Source organism: Acipenser ruthenus, chromosome 37 (genome assembly GCF_902713425.1).
Source record: "Acipenser ruthenus chromosome 37, fAciRut3.2 maternal haplotype, whole genome shotgun sequence".
NCBI lineage: Eukaryota > Metazoa > Chordata > Actinopteri > Acipenseriformes > Acipenseridae > Acipenser > Acipenser ruthenus.
This window is the reverse complement of record NC_081225.1, coordinates 5,901,798-5,927,268: the sequence shown is the minus strand read 5'-3', so window position 1 is coordinate 5,927,268 and position 25,471 is coordinate 5,901,798. Positions and strand designations below refer to the sequence as shown.

Here is a 25,471-nt window from a genome sequence, read left to right as displayed (position 1 = left end):
TGTCAGCTTCAACAACATTACGGGGAGTTGGTTCCAGACCCTCACAATTCTCTGTGTAAAAATTGCCTCCTATTTTCTGTTCTGAATGCCCCTTTATCTAATCTCCATTTGTGACCCCTGGTCCTTGTTTCTTTTTTCAAAAAAGTCCCCTGGGTCGACATTGTCTATACCTTTTAGGATTTTGAATGCTTGAATCAGATCACTGCGTAGTCTTCTTTGTTCAAGACTGAATAGATTCAATTCTTTTAGCCTGTCTGCATACGACATGCCTTTTAAACCTGGGATAATTCTGGTTGCTCTTCTTTGCACTCTTTCTAGAGCAGCAATATCCTTTTTGTAACGAGGTGACCGGAAATGAACACAATATTCTAGGTGAGGTCTTACTAATGCATTGTAAAGTTTTAACATTACTTCCCTTGATTTAAATTCAACACTTCTCACAATATATCCGAGCATCTTGTTAGCCTTTTTTTATAGCTTCCCCACATTGTCTAGATGAAGACATTTCTGAGTCAACATAAACTCCTTGGTCTTTTTCATATATCCCTTCTTCAATTTCAGTATCTCCCATATGATATTTATAATGCACATTTTTATTGCCTGCGTGCAATACTTTACACTTTTCTCTATAAATTGTCATTTGCCATGTGTTTGCCCAGTTCTGAATGCTGTCTAGATCATTTTGAATTACCTTTGCTGCTGCAGCAGTGTTTGCCACTCCTCCTATTTTTGTGTTGTCTGCAAATTTAACAAGTTTGCTTATTATACCAGAATCTAAATCATTAATGTAGATTAGGAATAGCAGAGGACCTAATACTGATCCCTGTGGTACACCACTGGTTACCTCGCTCCATTTTGAGGTTTCTCCTCTAATCAGTACTTTCTGTTTTCTACATGTTAACCACTCCCTAATCCATGTGCATGCATTTCCTTGAATCCCTATTGCGTTCAATTTGAGAAGTAATCTTTTATGCGGCACTTTGTCAAAAGCTTTCTGGAAATCTAAATAAACCATGTCATATGCTTTGCAATTATCCATTGTCGGTGTTGCATCCTCAAAAAAATCAAGCAGGTCAGTTAGACATGATCTCCCTTTCCTAAAATCATACTAACTGTCTCCCAGGATACTGTTAATATATAGGTAATTTTCCATTTTGGATCTTATTATAGTTTCCATGAGTTTACATATAATAGAAGTCTGGCTTATTGGTCTGTAGAAGGTTAGTACAACTTACAATGAATTGAAAAAAAACACCTTTGCATATTATTTGTTATGATTTCTATAAGTTTGGAAAAACATTTTGGAATTGGTTTTAGCCCCCTTAGCAATGTTTATTTCTATCGCTCTCTCTTGGCCTTTCTAACTTCCTTTTTGACTTGCGTTTGCAGTTCCAAGTGCTTTGTTTTTGGTCCCTTTTAAACACTCTGTAAAGTGCCTTTTTTCGCTGAATATTTTTTTTAATTGATCTATTAAACCATTTTGGCCATTTTGTTTTAGATTTAGATTTGTCTACTTTTGGGATGTAATTGTTTTGCACCTCTAGTACTACATTTTTAAAAAAACAGCCACTCTTTCTGTGGATGTTTTCTGTATTTTACTCCTTCATAGTTTGCTTTTCTAAAATTGTAAACCTTAGCTTTAGTCATTACTTTTTGGATTTTAAAAATCACTTCAAATGAGACCATGTTGTGGTCTGAGTTTGCCAATGGCTCTCTGACCTCTGTTTTAGTTATTCTGTCTTTGTTATTTGAAAAGACTAAATCAAGGCATGCCTCCCCTCTAGTCGGTGCCTTGACAAATTGCATTAGGAAGCAGTCATTTGTCATTTCCACCATTTCAATTTCGTCCGTCGTGCTCCCCACCGGTTTTCCCATATGGGGGGAAGTTGAAATCCCCCATTAGTATGGCTTCTCCTTTTCTACACACATTCCTAATGTCATTGTATAACAGATTATTTTGCTCAGCATCTGAATTTGGCGGTCTATAGCATGCTCCTATTATTATGCCCTTTGAATTTCTGTCCATTATTCTGACCCATATTGATTCGGCGTTGTTTTCTTCGTCCAGATTTAACACCTGGGCTTCAGGACTATTTCTTATGTAAACTTAATTTATTTGGCCTCCTTATGTTGGAAAAAAAAACAATGTCAAATGTATATGTAGCGTCCCTGAGTGGTTTTGAGGTCTGTTTTGTGCTGTAAACTATTATACAGGACAAGTTCTCAAAAAAAAGACGCAGGAGAATTAATCTGGTTTACAACTTTTATTTGTGACCATAAGTCCGACTATTTTTCAAACTCAACACAATGAATGAAACTTAGTATTCAGGCTCACTAGTAACAGAGTAATAAAAAAAATAATGCAAGTCTTAATTAGATCAGATCATTGGAAAGAATTGACGTTAAACCAGCCACACATTGTTTCCTCCAATGACATTGAAATGCAACTAAATCCTGTATCTGTACTACAGTGTTGATTTTGATATCCCAGCTGCCCTAGCGGTCTGGCGGTTGTGCAGTAGGAAAACGAGAAATATGTTTGTTAGACCTGCTTTGCGCGTTTGCGGGAAAAAAAATGGATCTTCTTCTCTGACAAATATGTTTTCTGTTGGTCAGAACAATTTCTTGTGAGGGTTGGGCAATTTATTTTGGGGAGGCTTAGCCTCCCTAAGCCTCTTATGATTCGATCACTGGGATCATCAGAGTTAAACTAGATCAAGTTCAATGCTGATTACAGCATACTGAACCAGATCCTCGTGGCCACAAAAAAGATCCACGCTAAGATAATCCATATAAAAGAGTGGGGGAAGTCATGTGTTCTAATTATACTGTATTTGCACTACAGCATGCAGAAAATGTTCCTTCAAATCGTCAAAAATTCTGGGTTATATTTTCTATATACTGGACTATAGGTTCGTTCCCATGATAATCAGTCTAACTTGGTCCACTTGATCAGATCAGCTAAACTAATTAGCTGGATCTTCTGTTTAGTACGCTACAATTGGTACTAATTTTGTTCAGTTCCTGGGGGTTTTCTAGTCCTGAAGCCAGTCTGCTTGAAGTGGACTGAACCACTGGTGTAGGAGGCATTTTTAAGGAAAAGTTGGTACACATCTTTCTACATAATTTGGATGTGCTGAATTCAAATATGGTTTTTACTAAGATGTATTTTGAGATTTTGACTCAGTAAATTACCAGTAACAGATGGTTTGATAAGATCACTGCTGTGAAACAATTCAAGCCTTTATAGAAACTCTGTAATATTTACAGCCAGTCAAACAAAAATGAACTTGAGCTCAATGAAGCCTCAGCAGAGGTAGGGTCCCAGATTGCACGCAGTGGGCGAATCTTGCATGAACAATGGGTGTCTGGTAGGGTTAGGACTGTACGAGCTGTATGGGTGTCCCTGGGGCCCTTTGTAGGCATTTTGAAAATGCTTCTGATGCACTAAGAAAGCACATGGAAAGGCAGAGATATCGGGGCTTAGCAGCCCATGAGCCAGCCCTGATTCCTCTGACCTGGTGATGTGCTCTACAAGCTTCAGGCTCATTCTATGAGCATTCCCGGCACTGCACACTTAGTGAAACACTTAGCCTCCTTCAAGGACTCACTAGGGGACACATGTGAGCAGACTTTGAAAGCCAAGAATTCAGATCAATTACTGTGAAGCCAAATCCAAAGCCGAATTGTATTAATGTTGGGCAGCTTCTTCATCAAAGTCTTGTTAAAAATATGGAAAAGCGCCTCACAAAAAGAGATGACGTCTTGGCAGATCTCAGCATCTTGGATTCCAGTAGAAGGCCATTGAACCCAAGCATTCACTACAGGTGAGGAACAAGTGAGAAGACTGTGTCAATGCGTCAGTTTGAATAGCAAACAAGATTTAAATGGAATGAGAGACTGTGTAGGAAACTCTAACAGCTCTCTGCACAGCTGTGTGATTCAGTGAGTATACTGCAGCGGATAGGCCCTCCTCCTTCCCCCAGGTTACATCTCTATCTCTAGACTGGAGATTTTAGTTTTGCTGACCCTAAGCAGAGCCACGGTGATCACGTGTTAATTGACCCCTTAGCAATCAGATGGACGTGCACAAAAATCAGGCACCCTAGAGATTATTGACAGACAGAGAGGCGAAACACCCCTTTAATCATATAAAGGCCTTCTGCAGCAGCCTGTGCTTCTAAAAAATCCTTATATTTAAAATTCTAAATGAGTTTATAAAAACGTAGGATCACACAGGCAACAGTAGATCAATACAGAGTATCACACAGGCAACAGTATATCAATACAGAGTATCACACAGGCAACAGTATATCAATACAGAGTATCACACAGGCAACAGTATATCAATACAGAGTATCACACAGGCAACAGTATATCAATACAGAGTATCACACAGGCAACAGTATATCAATACAGAGTATCACACAGGCAACAGTATATCAATACAGAGTATCACACAGGCAACAGTATATCAATACAGAGTATCACACAGGCAACAGTATATCAATACAGAGTATCACACAGGCAACAGTAGATCAATACAGGGTATCACACAGGCAACAGTATATCAATACAGAGTATCACACAGGCAACAGTAGATCAATACAGGGTATCACACAGGCAACAGTATATCAATACAGAGTATCACACAGGCAACAGTATATCAACACAGAGTATCACACAGGCAACAGTATATCAATACAGAGTATCACACAGGCAACAGTATATCAATACAGAGTATCACACAGGTCTCTGGTACTTGAGTTTTGTGCATGGCCATCTGATCGCTAAGGGGTCAGTTTACACGGGGTCACGGTGGCTCTGCTTGGGGTCAGCAAAACATTATGTCAGAGTAAGAAACATTGTACAGCCATGTTTGATGGGGAGATGCTTAAAATAATTTCATGTTAAAACTGCATATACTGTACAAGCCTAAATAAATCAATGGGAATGGGACTAATAAAGAAAAGGAAGGTAAGCTCTGTTCTGTTAAACTTCCACGCCTGTATCTGTAATGTGATACTTCACGGCTTTTAAACATGCTTCAATGTGTAAACCAAGATTCTCTTATACATTATATATTTAATTTTACACCTATGAGGGTAGACTGCCATCCTGTGGCGATTATTGGACAGTGCATCTGATATAATGCACTAGGTGGAATTTATTTAATGAGACTAGTTTAAAAAGGACCGTTACTCCCCTACCCCTCCCCTCCAGAAACAGTGACTTCGTCAAATAATGATATTGCAAAATTACTGCTAAGCATCCCTAGTGATCATTTTTATACTGCTCTCATTGCAGAAATTCCACCTTGTTCAGGCAGTACCAAAAGTTGACTTTTTTAAACATGCAAAATAGACATTTTTTCTCTGTCTGGCAACACAGAATGTGCTGCATATGAAAAATTGTGAGGCTTTATTAAACAAATTATAATATAGAGGTGTGGCTAAGCATTGTATCAGGTGTGATCCAGAAATGGGCGTTACAGGGTTATTATCATGTGATAATAAACTATATATAATAAACTATAGATAGATAGATAGATAGATAGATAGATAGATAGATAGATAGATTCAAATTGAGATGTACTGTATACAATATTGGTTTAATTTAGATATTACAATCACAACTGAAAGCTTTTTTTTAGAAAATATATGTGCCTGTTGTGCTCCCATATACAGCAGCGAAACTAACATTCACTACACTGGTAAAAGAACTACATCTGAAAACAAACCGTTACTTATAAACCAAGAAATGTATGTAAAACATGTCGAGGGAAAAACAATAATGTAAACCCACAGATTTAGTGTACATTTGGCTCACATGCTGTGAATTTTTCATTTCATGCAGTGAATCCAATTTTTCCTTCATATTTTTTAATGTGTTTGAATTTATAGATGCATGCTCTATATTTCTGATTAATAAAATCAATTTAAGAAACTGTTTCTGTTAAATTATGACACATCACTTTATTTAGTGTGGTAATATACTTTATTAATGAAAAACAAATGCTTCAAAATGCTCCTTCATTTAATTTTTTGCCGATTTTAATTTTCAACATGCATTAATAAACAATTTAACAAATAAGTGTTATAATCTCACATCATTAAGAAGATTACTGACAGCAGCATCATAAACGAGAATACATGACAGCCCTCAAATATAAAAAGTTTCCTTGAATCTTCCGGAGTTAAGGCTTCCATGCACACATCCTGTCAAATTACAGTGTTTTTAAAGTGAAAGCAAGCAAAATTGTTACGGAGTAAGAAAACTGAATTCCTATATTCCAAATTCCGTATGAACTTTAAGAACTGAGAAATGTAGAACATTCTGAGATCTAAGATTCTAAGTGCTACTAGAGGTAATTAACATTGTATTGATCAATACTAATGCCCAGGTTGTTAATCTAAAGTGTAAACAAGACTGGTCTGAGTACAGATCCCTGAGGAACTCCTTTTCTAATTCAATTCTCTCTGAAATTAATCCATCTGCTTTTATACTTTGGGTTTGATTTCTAAAATAATTAACCATGCAACCGCCTTCTCATCTATATCCACAAGCCTTTGAGTCAGAAGCCCATGATCCACTGTGTCAAAAGCTGTAGAAAGCTCAGTGATCACAGATGCACACACTTCATTCTTATCCAGGGAAAAGGTAATATCGCCCATACCTTTGAGGATTGCTGTCACTGTACCACGATTAGACCCAAACCAGACTGCATTTCACTAAGAATGCTAATAGAATTCAAGTAGCACTTTAACTGTACATTGAGTAGTGACTCAAGCACTGTAGCCAGAACAGGCACATTGGAAATAGGTCTATAGTTATTCACATCAGATTCATCTCCACTTCAGTTTTATTTTGTAAAATGCCACCTATTTCTGTTTCATGTTCAGGAACCCTACAAGACCAAGAAGTACTAAGACATTTTTGTGATGCAAATGCATACAGCCGAAGCATCAAGTAAACCAGATTGCCAATATTAATACAGCTGTCAACTCCAAACCCAGACAACCATCAAATAATGCAATTTAAATGTCAGTGCAATATACAATAACTAATGTAATCCTAAGTATGTGATTTTACAGTATAAATCCCAATATCAATGTGTTTTCCATCCATCCATATTTCTCCTTTTGTAAAAGTATTATTAATGTTCACAATTCAATATTGTAATCTAATCATGCAAATTTAATTTAATAGTGCAAGAATAGCACATTCTCCTGCAATATATAATGATGTTAGGCTGAATCAGGTTGCAGGTATAATTTCTAATATTGCATTATGTAAAATAAATACTATAGTAAACTGTCTTTGATATAAAATATGTAAAGCCAATTTAATATGTTTAAAAAAAACTGTAAAAAGAGAGCCAGTGATAAAATGTGTCTTTACTTGGGATAGACACCAAAAGTTTCTATTGTGTGGCTGCAAATAAGGGACTGGGTTAGAAGCATCGGGTTTTACTGCTGAATTGACAAGCAAAATTTTGTATTTCTTTCTTTGTATTTCACCTAATTAAAAAATGGCTTAGGGATCTATGTACTAATATTACTTACGTGTTAGTAAATACTGTGAATTTGTAGCCTCTGTCCTTCGTAGAATTTTTGCCTGCGATGTATTAACAGCTCTTTTTCGTGAAGAACTATTGTCACCACAAGTTTTCGAACAGCATCAATTACTGCTTATTATATAGAATTTGCATCTCATTATAAATAAATTTGCAACACCAAAATCAAGATTTATAACTTCCATCTGGCAAAGACAAATGAGTGGTATAGTAAACAGAAAGTAGTAGGCAAATGTACTAGGATCGAGCTATGGCTTCTGAAGACTGCAACCATGGCACAGGGCAAAAAGAAAAGGAAAACAAATTTCTACAAAGACGACATTTACCTGTTAGTTAGTGAAATGCAAATCAAGAACTATTATTTAACACTTCGCAGGGCCAAAAAACATTAAGAAAAGAAACATGGAAAGAAATAACTAACAAAATACATTTACTGGGACACTGTAAGCGACAGACACCTGACCTTAAAAAAAATGGCATGACCTAGGAGGATTACAAAAAAGAAAGCAGCAGAAAATAAAAAAAACAAACAGGATAAACTGAATGTGAGGTGAACGTAGCGCAGACCCTGGCACAGCGAAAACAAACCAACACGTAGATCTAAAAGAATGGGTCCCCAAAAACCGAAAGCATATAGAACTAAGCTTGTTTCTATATCGTTTACCATGGGAAATTTGCTCGGTAATTCTCCAGTTTACCAAGTTTGTACTCGTCTGTACCCTGACCATGCTTCCCTTTCAGTGCTTTAAATTTAAGAATATCGCAGAAAATATCGCAGTGCATACAGTAGGCTACGCAGTAAATAGTTTTCATAGATTTTTTGTTGTCTATGCACTACATAATTAATTACTGAGAAGAAAAGATTTTAGTTTGTGTTTAATTAAAGACCTCTGCAATGATTTGTTTCCGTGATTCCCTTCATTATTAATGTGAAATTTAAAATAAAGCACCTTAAAATATAAAAGAAACCAAAACAAAATGTATTTATTGCCATTGTTATTTAATATAGACTAGGTATTAATAATTTTTTTAATATATTTTAAGGTGCTTTATTTGAAAGTACAATAACTAAAAGCCTGTAAACGTTTAAACGTTTCACATACGAACCGCTAGTTGAATCTATGCCAGTGAGAGGCATGCGGCACAAACCCGAACGATAGTACATCAAGGGTAAGCACAGAACCATTATAATGAGATTTGTACATTTGCATACGGAAGTAGTTTGAAACAAACAGTCGTAATTAAACTACCGCAGCAGGGATGAAGTTACGGTAGTGATAATGGCTTTAATACATTGCGGGTTAGTCTACCAAGTCACAAAAACCTATGAAAAGTCAAGATACAAAAGAACAATCAACGATACACAGAGCCCTTAGATTTTAAACAGGAGCTGTCCTGAAAATTAAGTAGCAGTTGTCAAGTCAAACTGATAAACACCAGCTCCTGTGTCTGGATTAAAACTTTTTTGCCCATTATAAATGATTTCTTTAAATGCAATGGCTTTTCCAACTGCAGGATAGCTACAGCCAAGAGTAAAAGCAAAGGCTGGTTACTGCTCAGAACCGGAACTGGATCCAGGAGGTCCTGGAGGTCCTGGAGGTCCAGAAGGTCCTGGAGGTCTAGCAGGTTCTGGAGGTCCTGGAGGTCCAGAAGATCCTGGAGGTCCAGAAGGTCCTGGAGGTCTAGAAGGTCCTGGAGGTCCAGAAGGTCCTGGAGGTCTAGAAGGTTCTGGAGGTCCAGAAGGTCCTGGAGGTCTAGAAGGTTCTGGAGGTCCAGAAGGTCCTGGAGGTCTAGAAGATTCTGTAGGTCCTGCAGGTCCGCTGTCTCCTTTCTCACCTTTTGGTCCTTGGGGAGCTGAGGAAGCTGACCCTCCTGTTTGCTCAGGGTGCTCTGTGGTTCCTGAAAACACATTGTATACTTAGTATATCTTCATGCATACAATGGCTCCTCATACTGGATATGGTGAGCCTATTGGAAGTGCAGTGATGGCCTTGACTTTACTCCTGTTGGAATTCACCAATAATTCAAATGATCAAGAGCTGCGATCTCTGTGACAGCTGAATACAATATGTAATCATTCATATTATAAGATTTCATCAATTCATTTAATTTTTTTTAATTAGGAATAATTTGCTTACACCTGTGATTTTTTTCAACCTAAGTTCTTAATCGATTGTCACATACGCATTTAATTGAGAATAATCGATGCATCAGCATTTTATTATTCAAAATCAAGAATAAACATTAGGGTGTTTAATCAGAAGATCCAATAACTGAATACACTGTTGTGCTTAATAGTTAAACAGAAAGGCACAACTTACATTCAAATAAGAACTGAAAAAGTATGCATGTGTCTGCAGCATATCTCTAGACTTTAATGGTTATGGTACACTTAACTCACGCACAGAACATTATTATTATTTATTTCTTAGCAGACGCCCTTATCCAGGGTGACTTACAATTGTTACAAGATATCACATTATTTACATACAATTACATAATTTTTTTTACATACAATTACCCATTTATACAGCTGGATTTTTACTGGAGCAATCTAATACAGCAGCAGTGTCTACCAGCTGGGATTGAACCTACGACCCTCCATTCAAAAGTCCAGAGCCCTAACCACTACTCCACACTGCTGCCCAATTTGTTGTTGTTAAACTTTAATGGGTCATTTTCAGAAAAATAAAGTGAGGAAAATACAGAAATTATTAATTTATTTATGAAATATAGGCCAAAATATGACTGCATATTACAGTACTGTGAATTACCTTTCAGTTCAGGCGGAGAACGTTGGATGTAGTTGCCACTAAAGGCTGCTAGTTGGTGCAAAAAAACTGTTAAAATAATAGTAACAGTTCATTTTGACAGAGTTAGGGTTAGGGGTTAGGTTTAGGGGTAGAGGTTAGGTTTAGGGGTAGGGGTTAGGGTTAGGGGTAGGGATTAAGTTTAGGGGTAGAGGTCAGGTTTATGGGTAGGGATAGGTTTAGGGGTAGAGGTTAGGTTTAGGGGTAGAGGTCAGGTTTATGGGTAGGGATAGGTTTAGGGGTAGAGGTTAGGCTGCTTTTAATATTGCTGATCGTATACCATGGTAGCAAAAGCATGTCTAAAAGATATTTTATTTTTGAACCGCAATATAAAATGAAGTGCAAGTATATACAAGTGCTGTATATGTTTTGCTTGGGTTTTTGTTTGTTAGTTTGAAGACCTCTGCCTACCGTACAAGCATTAATATAAGCATATAATTACATAATCAATGTTTTAATATAATTACATAATCAAGTTTTAATGCAAACTGGCAATGGGAGACTTTAAACTGCACTCTAATTTGATGCATTGATTCACCAATATGTAATTGAAGCTCAGGAAACTTAAGGATGGATGATCAATAATCAATGCAAGGATTCATTGTTGTATCTCTAATGTTATTGATTATTTTGATTTGTTTGACTGATTGATGATTTGTTTGAGACTGTAACCTGACCTGTTGTCCCTGGGACTCATTGAAAACAACAGGGTTATTCCTTGTGGCTGAAATTTTAAATAAAATAATATTACACACAGTTGGTAAGATATTGGTTCATATATTACTGGTAAGTAGTAAGAGCAAGCAGACTAATATATAGACTAACAGGGTGGCAGGGGGTGGAAATGTGAACAGCTATCTTTGCAGAAAGACTAAACTATGTCCATGTGGTAGACTGACACTCAGAGCTCAGAGAATATATTTTAGTAAAATATTCCTCATATTTATGGGACACTGATGTATTAAGACACTGCTTCCAACACTGCAGTAACATATATATTGTTCTGAAATGTTTTAATTTTTTTTTTTACCAGTTGAAAACTCTAAACTTACCTGATGTATTTTCCTGCCAGGGGCTTAGGTCAAAACTGGGAATCTGTGAGCATCTGGAATAGCTTTGACTGTACGGTCTGTATTGGAATACATTTTCAGGAACTTCTTGAATCTTGGTGTTGTCACAGATAATCCGAGAGAGGCTCACTGTTCTTAGGGAGTTTCGCTGGCTTTCAGTGAAGGTGCCACTCTTTTCCCACCAGAATCTTGAAAAGAAATCACACAGTTATTTACATATTTCCATGTATAGTATATTAAAGACTGGACACTACAGTCATACAGGGACTGCGGTCGAATCAACATAGCTGCTGTAGACAAGATCCCAGAGATTTGTTTAATTCTTGGAATCCCCTTTGTTATTATCTGTATGTAGATACTTACAGCACCTTACAGGTACACACCTACTATAGTTAACTGTCATGTGAAAAGCCACTTCTTGTTCATTCCAGACTGATAAAATAAGAAAATAAGAAATGATCCCATTACCACAGCAATAAAACAAACATGTGATATTTTATAATGCGATACTTTGTACTGTGATATTTTGTAACAATTGTAAGTCACCCTGGATAAGGGCATCTGCTAAGAAATAAACAATAATAATAATAATAATAATAATAATAATAATAATAATAATAATAATAATAATCCCATTCCCCACTTTGTGTGCAGTACTCCTATTCCTGAATCCTCACTCAATCTCCCAATGTGTCCTCAGGTCCTGATTCTGGTCTATGTTTGTGTTACTGATTGGAGTTGACTTTATTCATCCCTTTTGTGGGGGCTTAAAGCTCTCCCAAGCATCCTGTAACACTTCCAGGCTGAATGTATTCAGTACCCTGAACCCAGGGGATTTGTCTAAGGCTATTTTCTTTTTTGTTTTGTTTTTAATTTAGTTGTTGCCAATTGATTTTTACCCTGTTTTTCTCCCAATTTGAAATAGCCAATTATTTTAGGCTCAGCTCACCGCTACCATCCCCGCGCTGACTCGGGAGCGGTGAAGACGAACACACGCTGTCCTCCCAGAGCTACATCATCAGAGGACAACACAGCTCACAGGCAAGCTCGCAGGTGCCTGACCAGTCTACAGGGGTCGCTGGTGCGCAGTGAGCCGAGGACACCCTGTCCGACCTAAGCCCTCCCCACCCGGGCGACGCTCGGCCAATTGTGCCCCGCCCCTTGGGAGCTCTCGTCCACGGTCGGCAGTGGAATAGCCTAGACTTGAACCGGTGACCACCAGGCTATAGGGCACACGTGGAGCGCCTTTTCTGAAATCTTGCCATAATCTCATTTCTAGTATTATGGATACCTAAACTGAGCACAGTATTCTGTATGTGTGGTCTCACCAGGGAGTTACACAACCATCTACATCTGTACATTGCCAGGCATTCTGTGAGCCTTTTCAAATGCTTCCCCACATTGCCTGAATGCTAACACTTTTTGTTGTGGGCCTGTTCTAATTCAGTACCATCCATTTGGCATTTGTTCCTTACATGTTTGTGTATATAAAACCTTTGCCTATCTAATACAGATCTCAGCACCGAAAAAAAGAATTAATTAATTAGATAAAACATGCTGGTTTGATCACTGAAACAACACAGTAATGACCAGCAAGTACACATTTAAATAATTGTATTTGTGATTGCAGATGGATATATTGTACAAATAATACAGCCCCTTACAAAAACATCCTCTTACCTGTCTCCATTTCTTATCTTTTGAAACTGTGTTGCTATCAGACAGGCGAATAGTGGCCCTACTCTAGCGTTGCTGGCAAAGGGTTCGGAGATCCCGCCCATCCAGATGTCAATGTTGTCAGGAGACCCATACAGTCCGAGCAGCTTCACAGCCAGGTTTCTGTTACTGAGGACTTCAGCCAGCTCATTAACAGTCTTGGGCTCAAAAAGACCACAGAAACGCCTCCAGTCATTGTACCCTAGACAAAACACGAGAAAAAAGGGTTTATATCATGCCATGGAAAGCTGATGTGGCCAGATCATTCTTTTTACCTTGTCAAATTTAATTACATTGTAGGTGTACTATCATTCAAAACAAGTGTACAGGTTGATATTCACAAACAGTAACTAGTAGATAAGTATTAATGTATGACAATATCAATAATCACATTACGATCAATTCTAATAATGTTACTTTGGTATTGTTACAAGCGATTAAGAAACAGCTAAGGGTATTATAGGTTCTCCTAATTGCACCTGCCGTACTGGTTCATTATAATGTCTTTACCTGGTAGCCCATGGTCTCGGCTGCGCTGAATATTCAGAGAGCCCAGGTCCAGTGCAAGGTGGCTGGTTAGCTTGAACAGCCGTTCACGCAGCTCCTCGTGCATCATCTTATCTTGCGTATTCAACTTGGCAGGCTTTCCAATCAAACCCCGAAGGATCGGATCAACTCCACCTGAAAGAAAGAAAAAACAATATGTCAGCAAACTGACCTGTTAGAAGGGCAGCAGTGGAGCAGAACAAACTGCACATTCCAGACCTGTACAGTGAATGAAAGTGCAAGGAACAAAACATTTATTACATCTTTTTTTTTTTTAGCTACAACCACTTTCAATACTTTAAAACTAAAATGTTATTACATTGCACTTATGGACTATATATTTGTAGTGAAGACCCCGATTAATGTGGTTTTACACCCCAATAATCCACAAAAAACACTGTCATCACATCAGAAACTATTGTTTAAATTCAGTAGCAGCAAAGCGGTTCCATTGACAGAACCAGAAAACGTGTTTCTAGTCTTACCTTCAAAGACAAGCCTCCAAGGGGTGAAGAAGGCTTTATGAAGGAGTACGCTGGGATACTCAGGATGCTCCTGATAGGTCTCGTTCAGGCGGAACATGAACGGCTGGATGGTAAGATGTGCAAACCGGAAAGCAGCTGTAGAAAATACATTGGCAACTCCAGGGTCCACAGACTCATCGTAACCACTGTATGTCTTGAGATACGTGTCAACAGCCTCTCTTCCGACGATCCGAGGCAGGTACTCTCTGTAGATCAAAATCTAGACAAAGCGTGAAAAACTGCTTTTAATATCAAATCATGGGTGCATTTCTGAAACAGAGCAAACAATGCATGGTACCAATCAGCCAGATCTCCAATTAAAAACAGATGCATTTTTTTCTTTGTTTTAAACGAGTACCTGCCTGTATTCGTCAGTGGGAAACTGGACTGGAAAACCACACCTCAGAGTTTTTGGAATATGACATATTTTGTTTAGTTACCAATACATGTGTTTAAAAAATATGAGCCTCTTTGGATTTGAATTTAAAGCAACTCAATGTTTAAAATATAATAAATCAGTGCTTGGTTTGGAAATAATTCATACCAGTGATTTTCTTTAACTCCGTTACCGTTACATGCCAAGTACTCGGATCATACATTACAATCTGTCCACTTTTTTTTTTTAACATGATTTTTTTAATATAATTTTAGAAGGATACACAGTAAATGGTCATTGGCCCACATTGTAAACACTGTAAAACGTTGGTCATTCCAGGCCAGCTATGTTCAAAATTAACTTAACAAAATAAACCTCAATCCAGGCTCTAAATTAGTTAATTATTTCATTTTACTTATTAAACCTGGAGTAGAATGGCCCTCGAGGATGGAAATTGGACAAGCACATTTCTATTGTAAAGCGCCCTGGAATGCTCTGCATGAAGAACGCTATATAAAAGCAAACTGTATTGTATTGTATTGTATTGTATTGTATTGTACAGCATGAAGATAACATATTTAAACCTATCAGAGAGTTAAATGTAAACATGGAGTCTGATTAAATTAGCCCCTTAAATCACAACCACAGGGCCCAGTTGTCTGCAGTACCTGGTGATACGCCCCCATGATTTTCCGGGCCTCCTGGAAGAGGATTTCTCCATTCCAGTGTGGGTTCAGTTTTTTCAGTTCTCTTGCCAGGCGGTTATGCTCTCTGACAAACAAAGTATGGATTGCTGTCAGCCCAATGTTTTCATTGACTCGTGCATCACCTGCAAGAAAGGAGTGTGTTCATTCAACCTTCCAGATCAGGTGCAGTACAGTGCCATTGTCGTGCCACTGCTAGGAGAGCCAAAGAACATGGAGCTGTCTGCAGTTACTCACAAGAATCCCTACACAGCCAACACATGTTCTGTCTATTGCTACAAACCAACAACATATGTGTCCACCAAATTAATATTAATATTGAAAAATATAGAAACAATTCATGTGAATGAAGATTTTCAAAAGAATATATTGTTTATATGTTTAATCTCTTCTCATGCTGTACTACCATTTGCTACTTGTGTTGGGCGACTCAGTTCTGGTATCAGTAAAATACCAGTCGATACCACAATATCAATACTGATTAAGATTTTTTTTTAAATCTCATATAGTCATTTGAAAAACACATTTTGTGCAAATGTGCACAAAACAGCATTAATTAAAGATACATGGTTTGGCCCCACAGTATTTATCTTATCTCTTATGAGTCTACACCCCTTCATGCAACCTTCGCTCAACTGGTCTTTGATTGTTATGTGTTCCCTCTGTTCACCTACATTCTATGAGCGACAGGGCTTTTTGCTGTTATGCCTCAAAACTTTGGAACACCATTTCAAAAGAGATCAGGGACTCTGCCACTCTTAATGCTTTTAAATCTAGCTTAAAGACCTACTTTTATAGAAAGGCATTTTTATGACTTTTTATTTTCTGTTCTGTTTGTTTGTAAAGCGCTTTGAGATGCTGCTTTTAAAGGCGCTATATAAAATAAAGTTTATTATTATTATTATTATTATTATTATTATTATTATTATTATTATTATTATTATTATTATTATTACCTTTATTTTTCCCCCCAATGAATTATTTGTTTGGTATTTTAGAACTACAAAAAAAATGAAAGTATGGTTCATACTGATACAGAGTATTGGTTTCATAATTAAATCAGATTGATATCAAAACCTTTTTAGAATTGAATTGTCAACGCTTGTTTCCTACTGGTAAAAAATAAGGTTTTTCTTCGTCTGGTTTCTGGGAGTCTAGGAGATGACTGCAGGGGCAATTTCAGTGAGCATTGCTCTTGTAATACGGTATCATTTTAAAAAGAAGCCGTTTAATAAGTATGTGAATAATACCTGCATGGAAACATTCAACTTCGCTCAGAGACTGGTCACTCGTAGCACTCCTCCTCGTAGCGCACATGTTCATCTCCATTTTGTTGAACGGTAGGAACTCCAGTCCATCGTCTCTGAATTCATCATTGACAGCCATCAGACCAAGATCGCTTTTTAGGTTCCTCAGTTTTCTTGATAAAGGCTCCTCTGAACCATAAACCATGCTGGCGTCAACAAACGAGGTGAGGGCGTTTATCTGCTCACGGGTGTTGGCATTTCCAAACATGTACCCTGTGGTTCCAGTGCCACAGGCTGGAGCCGACCGAAAGAAAGGGATGCAGCTGTCAGTGTCGTGAATTCTGGTGTCGTTGGGAGGAATCTGGTGATAAAACAGGGAAAGTATTTCATTTTGCAGCATTGCTGGTGCAGATGCAGATCGTTCATTCATCTGTAAAAATTGCCCCGGAAGAAGCATTTACACATCACCTGTACACCACATGGGCCTGTATTTATGAACACTGGTATGTGTATTGAATACTTGAGTGATGTAAACTTTCGTTTTGTAGATCAATCACATAGCTTTAATAACTAGACAGACAGAATTTTTTTTCTTTTTTAAACTTGGTAAGTGCTCTTTTAACATAATTAAGTAAAGTACATTTACATTGGATGGTAGAGTTGACATAGACTGTTTATACTTAAATGAAAGTGGAAGCTCCTGTGACTTCTCAGTGGGCAATCTGATTGTGAGACGCATAATTATGCCACTTGAGAGAGCATCATCTCTGCAGAGGCAGCCATGAGTGTAGGATTTAGTGTTGAGAGTGGGTCCGTCACAGAAAAAGCTTCTACCTTAATCGGGAAGCATGGAGATGCTTGGTCACAGCTTTCGTCACAGTGAATGCCTTTATTGAACGATCGCACACTCGGAGACGTAGGAGTGATGCCAAGATCATGATCTGTCCATTGGCCGAACAGCACCAGCATGTAGGCAAAATCATTATCTTGGGTCAGGTTGTCATTTGGGGTGTGAAGAATATGGTTGGACACCGCCCTGGCCTAAAATGAACAACAATTATTGGTATTTATGTTCATCACAGAAGAAATGGTTTGAATTGTTGTATTTTTTGTTATATAATATATATATATATATATATAGCGTTACCAGAGGGAGGTGGAATCCTGAATACAGTCTGTTGGGATCCCAGCCTTTGGGGAGATGAATTCCATCTTCATACTGCGAAGGCAGCCAGCGGCTGAGCGGGGTGTTTGATGCTCCTAGCCGAGGGTTTCTCCTACCATTTCCAAAAACAAGGGGGCACATTTCACTAACAAGTTCCCTCATTTTGTAATTCACTTCAGAGTTCAATTCAGAAGACTAAGTCAAATGACTAGGTTTATAATATATTTCTTAAGAGAGCATTTTAGAGCTCATTCATTTTGTTGAATTATGTAAAGTTCCTTAGGATGTTTGTACCTGCAGAATGCTATATAAAGGACTGGTACACTATGATACAGTATCAAAATACCATTTTGACCATCTTATTCTGACCTCTTCAGCCACCCAGATCTTTTAAGTGATCATACAAAACATATAAATGTAATATGCATGCTTTTATTTACATACACCAAATAAATGAGTATACAACATGTATCTAAAAGGAATTACTTAGTAATGGATAGTTTGAATTGTTAATATCTTTTTTTATTAGTCTTTCAGTAACTTTGTCCCTGATGTACAAACAACTATTTCCACCACTGTGATCTCTCGATATCGGGATCATTAAAAGTATTCGACTTACTTGTTGTTGCACACACTGGTGATGGTCCTGTATTTGTCTACAAGGGCATTAGTGTTACAGGAAGGCACTGTGATCCGGGCTTCACAGCCTGTGAGCCGAGCAATCACTGACAAGTCTTCTGGAGTTAAAATATCTTAAAGGCAAAAAAACAGATTGTTGTCATGCCCTAGATTTGACTTATTTAGGAAACTGTTTTATAAGAAATATTAATACTGTAAACATCAGGGCCATGCCAAGCAATGAGTACAACCGAATATGAGTAATACACAAGTAATTTTGCTATTACTCATTATTCTGGGAATACAGATAGGGCAGTGAAGACTGTCAAGCTCGTCTAGAGATAGATGGAGGGATGAGGCGTGGGCAGGAGAGACCATCAGCACAGGAGTGTTTGAGCGACACATCCTCCATTACTCTTTCAGAGGAGTGCTGCTGTCAGTGAATTCCTACATACATCCACTTTGAAGAAAGGACTTCCTAAGGATATACTTTCCAAAAGCACACATTATTTCAAAAGATGTTTTAGTTCACATTAGGTTAATTTTAACCTTTGTTCAAAGTTATTTGTTATCTCTGTGTGCACATGTCCGTGAAACTAAGTTTGTTTTCATTTATCAAAAAAAAAAAAAATAGCATAGATTTTTTTTAAAGGTGGTTTTGTGTTTTTTCAGGGACTGTGGGTTATAGCATTCTATTACTCTGTCTTATAGCATTACTATTACTCTGTCTTACAGCATTACTATTACTCTGTCTTATAGCATTCTATTCCTCTGTCTTATAGCATTCTATTCCTCTGTCTTATAGCATTCTATTACTCTGTCATATAACATTACTATTCCTCTGTCTTACAGCATTACTATTACTCTGTCTTTGTCTAGACAAAAGAATGACTGCTACTGCATGCTTTCAAAGCATTTTGTTAAAAGCAATAGTACATCATGTCCCTCCTATGAGGACAGTGCTTCTATGTTAACAAATGTAAGATATTTAAGTTTCTTGCTGCTAAAAAATCTGTATTTTCTCTTTCTTTGTTGTGAGATAAAAGCTACACTACTGATTTTTAAAGACAGTATATTGTCCTGTAAGAGGACAGGGCTATTTATCTTAGTAATGGTAAGCTATGTTTTGAGTTACTAAGCTTTTTTTTTATTTCTTGTGCCGCAATGTTTTCAAATACAGTCTCCCTTTCCTTGTTTTAGGTAAACCAAAAATAATCTTTAGCATTAGAAAAAAATAACCATTTTCAAGGAAGTTTTTTTTTTTGTGGCTGTATTTTTTTTTTTTCTTTTCCTTGTTATGCTCTGGTGTACTATTGTGTAATGTTGTACAGTAGTTCATACAGACAAACCTTAATAACCTGCATGCTTGTAAAATAACTAATAACTACTTTTCAATGACTTTGCACACTCTTGCTATTGTTTGTTTGGTTGAAAAGCATTAGCTTTAGCTGGAGCTCAATGGTAACCGTGTCAACTGACAACAAAACATTTACAAAGAACCCTTTTCAGAGGACGATAAACTGGTCTGCTTCAGTAACCTTAAATTGTTACAGAAAAGTGTTCCTTCTGGTGAACTTTCCTGAGTAAAAGTTGAAAAACAAGTAATGCGCTAGTTTTTTTGTGTGTGTGTGAATAAAGCACATCTCAAAACTATCATAAGAACATAAGAACATAAGAAAGTTTACAAACGAGAGGAGGCAATTCAGCCCATCTTGCTCGTTTGGTTGTTAGTAGCTTATTGATCCCAGAACCTCATCAAGCAGCTTCTTGAAGGATCCCAGGGTGTCAGCTTCAACAACATTACTGGGGAGTTTGTTTCAGACCCTCACAATTCTCTGTGTAAAAAAGTGCCTCCTATTTTCTGTTCTGAATGCCCCTTTATCTAATCTCCATTTGTGACCATTGGTCCTTGTTTCTTGAATGACCTTTGCTGCTGCAACAGTGTTTGCCACTCCTCCTATTTTTGTGTCGTCTGCAAATTTAACAAGTTTGCTTACTATACCAGAATCTAAATCATTAATGTAGATTAGGAATAGCAGAGGACCTAATATTGATCCCTATCGATTCTTAGGGGGTGGCACACAATTGGCAGAGCGCCGCCTGGGTAGGGAGGGCTTACGTCGGCAGGGCAATCCACGGTTCGCCACGCACCAGTGACCCCTGTGGCTGATAGGGCGCTTGCGGGTCTGCAGTGGAGCCATTCAGATCTGTGTTGTCTTCCAGCACTATAGGTCTGGTGGTGTGAAAAATGACGGATTGACAGGAACACATTTCGGAGGGCACGTGTTTCAGCCTCTGTTTCCCGAGTCACCGGGGTGTTGCAGCGGCGAACCGGGATAAAAATAATAATTGGGCATTCCAAATTGTGTAGAAAACCGGGGTAAAAACCATTGGCGATGACTAAATTTATATATAAAAAAAAAAATTATAAAACTATCGGATATATGTTGAATAAAAATGCTGTGATATGGTAATATCTTGCTTGTGAACACTGCAGTGTGTTCTGTAACACTTTAAAATGAATGTAAACATTTACACAATCCCGTCATTTAACTGCATTTAAGTCACTTTAGAGATACTGTGTTAACCCTTTCATGCAAGGTCAACCTCATATGGGGACAGATAAAAAAAAACACTCTTCTACTCTTTATATGGGGACATGTGGAAGATGCAAATGCATGACAGCCTCATAGGAGGCTAGGAGATAGTGTGTAATTGCAAATGCATGACAGCCTCATAGGAGGCTAGGAGATAGTGTGTAATTGCAAATGCATGACAGCCTCATAGGAGGCTAGGAGATAGTGTGTAATTGCAAATGCATGACAGCCTCATAGGAGGCTAGGAGATAGTGTGTAATTGCAAATGCATGACAGCCTCATAGGAGGCTAGGAGATAGTGTGTAATTGCAAATGCATGACAGCCTCATAGGAGGCTAGGAGATAGTGTGTAATTGCAAATGCATGACAGCCTCATAGGAGGCTAGGAGATAGTGTGTAATTGGGAAAAAAAGAGATTTCAGCTATTTTCAATATTTCATGCATAGGTTGAAGGGTACATAAGGACCTTTTTATTGTATTGTGTTACATGTTCCCATGTGTTGCTACAGCTGTTTAAGTAAGGTGTGTGTATTGTTTTAATTAATATTTTTTTTACATCTTGACCACTTTTTTTCACTTTTAAATTGCAGTGCTCTGTGGCTGTTTCTATTATAGCTCCAAGATGGCCTCTCATGTATTTCTCAGAATGACATTTCCCATCATCCTCCTGCTCACTGGTAAATCCATCTCAGTTACATATGTGAGCAGGAGGATGATGGGAAATGTAGTTTGAGTTGTCCATGCAGGTCCATGTGAAGCCATCTTGGAGGCAGTGGAATGCAATTTAAAAGTTTAAAAAAGTGGTCAAAATGTTAAAAAAAACAAAACAACAACAACAAAAAAAACTACAATATACACACCTTACTTAAACAGTTGTAGCAACACATGGGAACAAGTAACACAATAAAATGAAAAGGTCCTTATGTGCCCTTTAAGAGGGCAGTACCCCCCTGGTGGCTAGGTGGTGCAGAACGGAGAGTCATTCCTGTTGCCTCTGCAGGCCTGGGTTAAAAGTCCATCGTTAGTGCTATGGGTCCTCCCATTTCACAAGCATTCCTTTCACACATGTTACAGAAAGCACACTGTACAAAGCGCGTGTATGAATGTGTGAAGGTACCTGTTGCATTCAGAGAGCGTCTGTGTATCCTGTGCACTCTCTGTGTGATGAGGCTCAGGGTGATCTCCATGTATTCTGCAGCTCGGACTGCAGACCTGGTATCTGCTGCAGGCTGCTTAAAGAAGGACAGCAGATCTGATGGGCTGAGGGATCTCCTTTTATACTTAGTTTTAGAACTGATGAAAAGAGAAGAAAACACAAACCTCAGTGTTAGTCAATAGAAGAACATACAGGACTAATAATGTAAAGTGTTATTGCATCAGACTCACTGTTAGTCAATGGAAGAACATACAGGACTAATAATGTAAAGTGTTATTGCATCAGACTCACTGTTAGTCAATGGAAGAACATACAGGACTAATGTAAAGTGTTATTGTATTGGATGGTTATGTTGGCATTTTTGGTTTATGTATATATATATATATATATTTTTTCTTTCTAGAAAATAATAAATTGATACAAAATACACAAACTGTAAGATTTGTATTTTAGAACTCCAGAGCCGACACACAGCTCTAGTATTATGGAGCTAGTGAAAGAACAGGTGCTGGATATTTTGGGTAGGATACACTAAACCAGAAAATGTAAACAGTAAATTACACGAGCAATAAAACAAATAGACAAAACATTTCCTTCTACTCTATTTTGGTACAGGCTGTGAAAAAACAAATCCAGTCCAATTGTTTGTACCATTTTATTTACTAACTACACACATTTTAAAACCTGTAAGATGTTTGCGTCTCATAAGGTTTTGATAATACAGTGCAATACTGGCATTTTCAGCAACATAAAGTAATCTAAGCTTCTTTGGTTCCTAGTAGCTGATTGATATTAATTTTGTCAAGTTGGGTCTTAAAGGACGGCATGCCTAGGTAGCCCATTTCATACCCTCACCACTACTGTTGCAGATGCTCATTTTGTGTTTCTTAATTATGTGTGTGTAGTTCCCAAAATATGTTTTGTTACCTTGTGTTAATGAGGTACTTACAGATCTCTGGTGTACTTGTATGCTTGGTCCACCCTACTCTTTGCTTCTGCTAAAGCACTGCTGATAAATGGCCGTCCCAAGGTTTCATCTGAAACTGTACCACAAACAATCGATTCACTTAGCAAGAAAGAATTGGGACTGCAGTTGAGCTGACGAAACTTTATCGTGTTTTAAGGCACATTATAAAAAATAAAGAAAAATTGTAAAAAAAACAAAAAAACTTCTGTTTAAATTGTACTGCTTACCCCCAACAACATTCTCCAGCGTTACGAACAGCACAGCAGCAAGCACTAACGCCAGGGTCTTCATTTCTAAAAAAAATCAATACAATAAAATGAACCAAACATAATGTAAAATGAATATCAAAAGGTTTCAATGCATCCTGTCCGTCGAAGCTCATAACCCAGTCTTGAGAAGGAAACCCTGAAGAAGCAGCAGCAACGTGGTAACCCATTCCAGAAACCATCTGTGTGAAAACGTGCCTCCTACCCTTTCTCCTAAATACGTCCCTACTCACTGCCCACTGTGTCCTTTCATTATTCGTTTCTTTGCTAAGTTTGGAGTAGTCCCTGGGGTTGTTCATCCCTTATAGCACTTCTCTCCCCAAATACCCGTCAGTCCTCGAATTAGTAACATTTTATGTGAGACTTCAGTGTGTTCATGTTTGTTTGAGGCATGTTTCTATGAGTAGATATTAGAACTGAGATCTAGCAATTCTGCAAATTGATAAATCCACTTAACATGAAGGATTACATTTCCAACAACGTATAAGAAAAATCAGAGAAAATTTGATTAGATATACTGTTGCCTTTAACAGAACCTTGGAAAAGTCTCATGACCTACATTCATGGCATGTGGAAAAACATATTGTGAAAATGGTCTATGCAAAATCTTATCAATATTAGATTGATAAGATACACAGCTTCATCACAATTAGATTTATTTTTAAAAGTTGTGTTTCCCCTTGTGCAAATCAGTTGCAGTCGTAAAGGTCTAAACAAAAGATCTGTCAGATTTTGATAGAGGGCTGAGGAAAAGTAATTTTAATAGCCCTCCAGAACAATTTTAACAACTTGCCATATGGAATATGTGCTGCCCTTGGAAGCCCAGCAGGGTACCTCACCTATTGGCATAGCTGAAACCTAATGACTTCTTAGCAACTTAAAACCATTTTAAAAATAGGTGGGTGGTACTCACCTACAATGTAGAGGTTCTCCCTGAAAAAGTTTTCAAATCTGTCTTTTTATAACCCCTAACCCCTCCTACCTTATAGAACAAATGTGATCTAATCAACATTAAGATGCTGGTTACATCAATCAGCTTGTGTAAAACGATTTCCTTGTTCCTTGTACATTGAAATTGACCACCTTATTACTTATGGGTGCATCTCTTACCAGACTGAAAGTTTTCCCCAGGAAATGAAAAGAAGAAAGAACACGGAACATTTTCTGTTTTTATTACCGTATCTTAAAGTCATTCATCAACACGGATTGACTCATCTGAATTCATTTGAATTCAGTTATACATAACGATTGTAATAAAGTGTGTCCAACATAAAATACTTTATTTTTCATTATAAATCAAATGTAGAATAAGAAGATAAGTAGATAAATGCAATCATTTCTTTACTCAGTTTTTCCAAACTAACATGTAAAAATGTGGCTGTTTTGCTTAATTTTTTGATCCTCTGGGCTGGCAGATTATTTGCATTTTGTTTTTGGTTTAGTAAACGGGTCCGAGATCAGTTTTAAGTGTAACTCAGAACACCAGCTTCTGAAATCACTGTTAATTTAGGTAAGGGATTGGGAGTCTAGAATTGGTAATCAGGTTTGTGAAACCCAGAGGGTTTTTCTGTACTACCCTCAACTGTGTCGAAGTACTATAAATGGATACTGTACAAAGTATACAATATATAACATATTTTTTATTTAGCGCCAGTTTAATTCAAGTAGCACATGATATGATCGGAATTTGGTGTCCGTTCTGTTCTTGTCAGTGTTGCACTCCACAGCTAGACATGCACAGCAGTGTCCAAGCCAAGTGATCTCAATTGGAGTTGCATGAAATACTGAAGACCCCCTGTGGCCAAGTGGTTAACAGTGTGCAGGTGCAGGTGATCAATAAACAGACAGACAATTATAATCCAGGTGCAATGTTGTTTAATGGTTCTATTTCGTAATACAATAGTAAATAATAACAAATAGCAGTGAATAATAACAAAGTGAACAACAGTAAATAATAACAATGTCAATGAAAAGCAACACAGCGGCGTGTATTGCTTATCTGTAATCCACAGGTTGGCCCCGAAATAATAACAGTCCTGTTTTAATTCACCCACCCAAACACAAACATCCGTCCGCAGTGCGTGCTCTAGTGCTCGTGGTGAAAATACAGTACTTTAGTGTAAACAAAGTGAA

At 37.7% G+C, this 25,471-nt stretch overlaps 1 protein-coding gene across 1 annotated transcript; it reads right to left on the bottom strand.

The window, feature by feature from the left end:
• Positions 1-5,991: 5,991 nt before the first annotated feature.
• Positions 5,992-23,363, bottom strand: LOC117962992 (myeloperoxidase-like). Its single transcript, XM_059008439.1, has 14 exons — positions 23,300-23,363; positions 23,055-23,148; positions 22,067-22,242; positions 18,354-18,486; positions 17,717-17,846; positions 17,404-17,610; positions 16,573-16,930; positions 15,287-15,447; positions 14,204-14,462; positions 13,683-13,853; positions 13,137-13,374; positions 11,439-11,644; positions 11,064-11,110; positions 5,992-9,475 (listed from the first exon to the last, which is right to left on the bottom strand). The coding sequence occupies exons 1-14, from the start codon at positions 23,361-23,363 to the stop codon at positions 8,993-8,995; spliced, it is 2,727 nt and encodes a 908-aa protein (XP_058864422.1). The 3' UTR covers positions 5,992-8,992.
• Positions 23,364-25,471: the final 2,108 nt, after the last annotated feature.

Coding starts and splice junctions, on each gene's coding strand:
- LOC117962992 (XM_059008439.1), bottom strand. CDS start 23,363: ATGAAGACCCTGGCGTTAGTGCTTGCTGCTGTGCTGTTCGTAACGCTG. Junction 13,854..14,203: donor TTGGAGGCTTGTCTTTGAAG/GTAAGACTAGAA, acceptor TCTTTCTTTCAG/GTGGAGTTGATCCGATCCTT. Junction 9,476..11,063: donor ATGAGTCCCAGGGACAACAG/GTCAGGTTACAG, acceptor ATGTGTTTTCAG/GAACCACAGAGCACCCTGAG.